Raw genomic sequence first — 6,986 nt, forward strand, 5'->3', positions numbered from 1 at the left:
TCCCCGAGGCCTGGGCTGGGGTGGCCCCAGAGGGATGAACCGTGTTTTGGGTGGTTCTGGTAGGGTCGCTGGAGGATGCCAGGGGGTTTGGGAGCTCATTTTGGAATGTGCGTGGTGCAGACCCTCTCGGGTGTGCTGCTGGGGTCTCTCCGACAGCTCTCTGAGCATCTCCCTGCTGTGCCGTGGCCCCTCGGAGAAGCAGATTCAAAACACACCTTAAAAGCTGGGTCGCATCCCATCCTCTCCCTGAAAAGGCTGCAGGAGTGTGTCTGCCCAGGCCGGTGGCTCTGCCCCGGCCCCGGGCAGCAGAGATGCTGAAAAAGGATATAAACCAGAGTAAGCGTGTGCTGCCTGCAGAGAGCCAGGGCTTCCCGAGGCAGCCAGGATCTTCCCCAGCAGCTGCCCCACCCCCCGTGAGTTGTTTTCACCCGTTAATTTCTCTAATTGTTTTTGGAAAGTGTGGTGGCATTTGGCATTGGTAGCATCGTGGTGAGGTGTTGTGCCAGGCTGGGGTGAGTGCTGTGCCGTGGGGGAGGCTTGCACAGACCCCCGATCACCAATCACAACCCCAAATCCAAACTCCTGACCAGTGGGGTCAAGGGACCCCACTCTGCTCAGGGAAAGCGTCTTTCCAGGTGGAAAAAACATAGGAGCTGCAGCGGTACGGTGGGGTGACGGAGGCTCAGGGCCAGCCACATGCCGTCCATCCCTTGCAGACCCCCGGCATCACCCAGGGGACGATCCCCAGGGGGACACAGGAGCTGTGCCCCGGGGGTGTCACCGCTTTCCCTCCCAGGTTGGCCACGATGGGCTCGGTGGGAGCCGAGCGCTTCAAGGAGCTGAGCCCTGCAGGGACACCGGAGGGCAACGTGGTGATGAGCTTCAGCTTCGACAGCTACCAGCTGGAGGAGGACGAGCTGCAGAGGGGCAGCCAGGCCAAGGGCATCCTCACCTTCATGGAGCCGGGTGAGGGCAGGCACGGCCCTGACCCACAGCCAGGAGCCGGGTTTCCTGCTGGTTTCCCACCCATGTAGGAGCTTCCTGGGATGGGTTTAATAGCCACAAATGGCCTGAAATGCCATAAAATTGCCTAATGCCGGTTTTTGGACCTGTTTGACCGGTTTGGACCATGTGAGCTGCACAGCATCCCGTGGCAGCGGGCTCTGCAGGTTGGCAAGGAGTTGAGGGTTCATGCCCGGCTCACCCCCAGCCCGCAGTTTCACCCTTTCCCGTGCAGGGCTCAGGGATGCCCCTGGGATTTACCCCAGCCCCGCTCCACATCCGGGGCATCCCTGTCCACGTCCACACCCCTCCAACCCCTCCTTACGCCTTGGCTTTGGCTGTTAAACTACACTGTCTGGCCCTCAGGTTATTTGGCTGCTATTAAAACTCAACAGCCCCCAAAGCCTGGGTGTCTTCCTGCCTCCTGGGTCTCTCGTTGAAATGCTTTTATTTAGGGAAGGAGTTTCTCGGGGCTGGGGCCGTTTATTCGTGAGAGCTGTGGGGCGCTGGGCTGCTTGCCCTCCTCATTTGCCATAAAGGATGTGGAAGCACCATTCGTTACCCCATGGCTGGGGTCTGCTGCAGGTCCCATGGGTGCAGCAGTGCACCGTCACGTCTTTGTCTCTTTTTTTCCCCTTTTGGGGCAGTTTCTGAGGATCCCGAGCCCCAGGATCGATACCATGGGATTTACTTTGCCATGCTGCTGGCCGGGGTGGGATTTCTTCTGCCGTACAACAGCTTTATCACCGATGTGGACTACCTGCACCATAAATACCCAGGTAGGTCTCCAGCAGCTGCAGCACTTCCCAGCCACCCCAAACCTGGGGAGAGCTCCGCCCTGCTTCTAGGGCAGCCGGACCCCTGCCACCCCCCCCCATCACCTGCCTCTCCACAGGGACCTCCATCGTCTTCGACATGAGCCTCACCTACATCCTGGTGGCCTTGGTGGCCGTCATCCTCAACAACGCGCTGGTGGAGCTGCTGAGCTTGCACACCCGGATCTCTGTGGGTGAGTGGGGGTCTCCACAGCCCCCGGCAGCACGGACCCCACGTTGACCCCACCACCACCCGCCTCCATCTCTCACCCACAGGCTACCTCTTCTCCCTGGGGCCCCTGCTCTTTGTCAGCATCTGTGATGTCTGGCTGGAGCTCTTCACCCACAGGCAAGCCTACGCCATCAACCTGGTCGCCGTCGGGGTGGTGGCCTTTGGCTGCACAGGTATGCGGGACAGCGGCTGGCACTGGGGCAAGCGCAGCCCTTCAGCTAGGGGTGGGAAAACATCCCCATCCCCAAGAGCCGTGGTCTCCTGGGACAACCTCTTGCTCTGATCCCTGTAAATTGATCCTCACATCCCAGCTCCCTCCCCTCCAACTCTGTCCAGGCACCACGGGACTGGACGGGGGCACCAGCACCAAACCATGCATCAGTCCCCGACTCCATGGGCTTTGCCATTTGGGCCTCCATGGTGACTGCCCAAGCCCCTGCACCTGGTGGCCACTCTTGGTGGGAACAGCCATGGTGGGGCATCCAGGGAGGGCAAAATGCACACCGATTTTGGGGGCAAGAAGGCTTCGGGCGCTGCATCAGCTGTTCGGGAAGGGTGCAGCTCCCGGGTGGCATGGCACGTGGGCCCCTACCGGGGTTTCTTCCCCCTACCCGGCATTTCGGTTGCAGCAATAATCCCTCCTTCTCCCCTCGGCGCATCTCTCCTGAAGTGCAGCAATCCAGCTTCTACGGCTACACGGGGCTGCTGCCCAAGCGCTACACGCAGGGGGTGATGACAGGCGAGAGTAAGTACCTGCATCTCTGTCCACGTTCGACTGTGTGGGCTCGCTCAGGGCGGGGGGACCCTCCTCTACTGTCTCTCAGGGCCCCGGCGACTCACACCTGGGGCCTTGCTGTCCCCAGCACAGCCTGGCCAGGTTGCCAGCAGATCAGGGACACCCCAGGGTGCTCCCCAGCAAACCAGGGTGTTTAATGGTTTGTAAATCACAAACAAGACCGGATCTCTGTGGGTGAGTGGCTTTGCCATGCCAAGCTTGGGGTGGGGGTGTCTGCCAGGAGCTGGCTCATCTCCCCCCGCAAAAAGAATCACTGTTTGTAGCTACTCCACACCTGGAGGCATCACCTCCATACGGTAGGGGGCTGCTGGGGGTCCCCAAGCTGTGGGGCTCAGCAGGACCCCATGCCAATAGCTTTTCCATGCCACCAGGCACCGCCGGGGTCATCATCTCACTCAGCCGCATCTTCACCAAGCTGCTGCTCTCAGACGAGAAGGAGAACACCGTCATCTTCTTCTTCATCTCCATTGGCATGGAGCTGACATGCTTCATCCTCCACCTCCTGGTGAAGCGCACCCACTTCGTCCGCTACTACACTGCCTGCTCCCGCAAGGGTCACCCTGAGCCCCAGGGGGCTGGTGACCATGGGACGGGCTACCGTGTCCACCACGATGTCACTGCTGAGGATGTCCAATTTGTAAGCCAAGGGCGGGTTTCCTTGATGCCCCCTGGGGTCCCACTCCCCACTGGAGCTCAGCATTGGTGTCCCCTCTCTCCCCCCACACAGGAGAACCGTCCGCGGGGGCAGCCACGCTCCCCCCAGGGCAGCCCAGGCCCCGAAGCTGAGCTGGCCGGCAGTGGCACCTACATGCGCTTTGACGTCCCCCGGCCCAAAATCAAGAGGAGCTGGCCCAGCTTCAGAGGTGGGTGGTGGGCTCAGGGGAGGGGGCAAGCCAATTTTGCAGCATTTTGTGGGGCAGAAGGAGCGATCGGTGGCCTAGGGCTTTGGGGAAGGGTCATCCCTTTTCAACACACCCAAAACCATGGGGCAATCATGTCTTTGGAAGCCACTGTTGGGGTGCAGGCAAGACTTTCAGGCTCTGCAAGGGTAGGGCTGTGGGTTTTGGCTGAGCCGTGCTGCCCGTACCTGCCAGACATGCTGCTCCACCGCTACGTCGTGTCCCGGCTCATCTGGGCCTACATGCTCTCCATCGCCATGACCTACTTCATCACGCTGTGCCTCTTTCCCGGGCTGGAGTCAGAGATCCACAACTGCACGCTGGGGGAATGGCTCCCCATCCTCATCATGGCCATCTTCAACCTCTCCGACTTCGTCGGCAAGGTAGGAGAGAGGCCAACTCCCAACGCGGTGGGGCGGATGCGTCCCTTCCACCGTGCCTCCTTTTTGTGTCCTCTTTCAAAGCCACTTGGCTCCACCAAGGGTCATCTCCACCCCATGGGTATCTAACTAGTGTGAAGTTGCTCACCAGCATGGCTGAGGTTGGGCTCCTGCAGCACCGTCTCATCTTCTCCTTGCTGCCCCATTTTGGGCACCATGTTGCCCTCCCCAGCCTCCTCGGCCCCCACAGCATGGTCTCTGCCCCTCGCTGCAGATCCTGGCTGCCCTGCCCTATGACTGGAGAGGGACCCACCTCCTTGTCTACTCCTGCCTCCGCGTGGTCTTCATCCCCCTCTTCATCATGTGCGTCTACCCCAATGGGAGGCCCACCTTCGGCCACCCTGCCTGGCCCTGCATCTTCTCTCTCCTCATGGGCATCACCAACGGCTACTTCGGCAGCGTCCCCATGATCCTGGCTGCCGGGAAAGTGAGCCCTGAGCAGCGGGAGCTGGCAGGTAGGACCAAGCCCTTCCAGGGACCCCCACGTGGGGTGGCCAGAGCGCCCTGACACCTCGTGTCCCTTCCCACAGGGAACACCATGACCGTGTCCTACATGACGGGTTTAACACTGGGTTCGGCCGTGGCCTATTTTGCCTACAGTCTCACCAGTACCTCCCACAGTACCTGTTTCTACACCGAAACCTCCAATGGCTCCTTTACGTTGGGGTACTGAGCCCCGGGGCGGGGCGACGGGGACAAGATGGGACTTGCTTCCCACCATGGTCCCCGCCGCCCTGCTTGGCCCATGTCCCTCCTCGGGGAGGGAGCCTGGAGCCAGAAAGCTGCCCCAGGTTGGACAGGGACCGGCGTCCCGTTGGCACGGGGCTGTGGCATCCCAAAACAGCCCGTGCTGCCCAGCCAGGGCCACTTCTTGGGGTGACATTCCCCCCCCAATCCAGGGGACAGTCCCATTGCTCTTGGGGGGCTCCCCATCAGCAATGTGCAGCTCTCCAGTGGGGGTGGGGTGTCTTCTCCTGTTTGAGCCAAGCAATTGCCAGGAGGAAGAAAATACTGCCAAATTCCAAAGGGAATAGGACCAGTGCTGGGGAGGAGGGTGATGGAGGGCTGGTGAGGAAGAAGAGGAGCAAGAGAGGAAGGAAACGCTCCTTCAGGCCCCAGTGGCTCTGGGAAGGTGGGTCTCGGCTTTCATCAACGGTGCTGCAGGTTTTCACCAAGAGTGGCTTGAAATCACGATCCCTCCCCAAATACGCCAATTGCTGTGTAAAAGACCCGATTCACTTCTGCTGTCTGGAAAAAAAACCAAACCTTTTTTTTTTTTGGTTATGTCTTTTTTTTGCCTCCCCTAAGTGCGAGAGAGGCAGGGTCTTGCCCCCCCCCCCCCGCCCCACGCTGTGGGTCTGCCCCATCACCTCCCTCTCCTGGGCTACAACAGGGCAGAGGGGGGGATCCTGATGTCCTGAGGGGTCTTGAGGCCACAGCACTGTGGATGCCGCCCGCGGGCCACTGCTGAGCTTCAGGATTTATTGCAAGGGACATAAACGAAGCTGATGCCACATTAAGTGCCTTTGCAATGACGCCTGGTTGGTAGCCGTGCCACTGGCACTGGCACGGCCCTGGCACTGCAGGCACTTGTCTGCTGGTGATGGGCTGGGCTGGCAAACACACCCAGGGTGATGCCTACTGCCAGTCCTGTGGGGTTTCGGGGTGCCCCTTGTGCTGCTCCCCAGCTCCAGGGTCCCCTCTGTCACCTGGGGCAGCTGGATTTGTCACCAGGTCCCATCGAACACCTGCCAGCCTGCAAACTGCTGCTGAAGTGCAACACCTTTGTGGGCAGCAAGTGGGAGAGGGAAGGGGCTGAGCAGAGCAGAAACCATCTGGAGAAGGTGCCAACACCAGACAGAGGCTGCCGCTTTTTGGGACCGGGTGCACCTCATTGCGCCAGGAGTCAGCGGGTGCCACCTCCCAAGGAAGCGAAGCCCGAGGGCTGGAGGCGGTGGGAGCAGGAGCCAGCAAGCGCCAGGCTTGGCACCCCCGACCCAGCCCCACCAGCACCGGAGGGTCTCGCCCCACCAAGCCCCTGGCTGGTTGAAGTGCAGCTCACACCAAAAAGAGCAAATCCAGCGTTTCATCCTCAACACATCGTCCCTGCAGGGCTCGGGGTACTGGAGTCGCCGTGACCGCAGCTGCAGGGGAAGAACTCACACCTCCTGCCCCACGGGCCCCAGTGAGCAGAGACCTCCGCTCCGGGGTCCCATCCCGACCATCAGTGCCACCCCGCGGGGGGACTGTCGAACAGACGGGGGCTCCCCGAAGAGCCACGCAGCGCCTGGGTTGGGTCTTTCCCCGAACATGAGGCAGGGGCTGAGCCAAAAAGAGACCATTGCCACCAAGGGGAGAAAAACCCCGCAGTCAGGACAAGCGAGACAAAGAAAGATGCTTCGTTGGGTTGCTTTTTTTCCAATTAATTTTTTTTTTTTTTAAACATAAACAAAACAAAAAAAAAGACAAAAACCTGGCTCTCCTTTCCTCTCGATTGTCTGAAATATCCTTGTGTTCCATAGAAGGCAGTGGGTTTTAAGTGCTTTCTATTTAACATTAGCATAAAATCTCTCTCGCGCGCTCTCTCTCGCTCTTTAAAATATGCTCACACAATTTGCTTCTAGAAGTACAGTACACTTTGAGCGTCGGGGGTGTGCCTGTTCCCAGATCATTTACAATCACAATCCAACAGGAAATAAAAAATAATATTCTAAACGTCAGACTGTGTTCATTTCTGTCGGGTTTTTTTTCTTTTTTTTTTTTATAATTTCATAATTTTTTTCACAGTTTTAAAAAGTTTAT

General features: G+C 59.2%; 1 protein-coding gene across 1 annotated transcript; it reads left to right on the plus strand.

The window, feature by feature from the left end:
• The first annotated feature begins 806 nt into the window (after positions 1-806).
• On the plus strand, positions 807-4,857 carry SLC29A4 (solute carrier family 29 (equilibrative nucleoside transporter), member 4). Its single transcript, XM_009320040.1, has 10 exons — positions 807-966; positions 1,650-1,781; positions 1,898-2,011; positions 2,094-2,222; positions 2,720-2,794; positions 3,217-3,482; positions 3,573-3,708; positions 3,940-4,127; positions 4,399-4,639; positions 4,715-4,857. Exons 1-10 carry the CDS (start codon positions 807-809, stop codon positions 4,855-4,857), a joined length of 1,584 nt encoding a protein of 527 aa, XP_009318315.1.
• Positions 4,858-6,986: the final 2,129 nt, after the last annotated feature.

Source organism: Pygoscelis adeliae, unplaced genomic scaffold, assembly GCF_000699105.1.
Source record: "Pygoscelis adeliae isolate BGI_AS28 unplaced genomic scaffold, ASM69910v1 Scaffold242, whole genome shotgun sequence".
NCBI lineage: Eukaryota > Metazoa > Chordata > Aves > Sphenisciformes > Spheniscidae > Pygoscelis > Pygoscelis adeliae.

What these genes read in the sequence shown, in the direction of transcription:
- SLC29A4 (XM_009320040.1), top strand. Translation starts at nt 807, where the DNA reads ATGGGCTCGGTGGGAGCCGAGCGCTTCAAGGAGCTGAGCCCTGCAGGG. An exon ending in CCTCACCTTCATGGAGCCGG is followed by an intron (nt 967 to 1,649) that starts GTGAGGGCAGGC and finishes CTTTTGGGGCAG; the next exon opens with TTTCTGAGGATCCCGAGCCC. An exon ending in GGTGGCCTTTGGCTGCACAG is followed by an intron (nt 2,223 to 2,719) that starts GTATGCGGGACA and finishes TCTCTCCTGAAG; the next exon opens with TGCAGCAATCCAGCTTCTAC.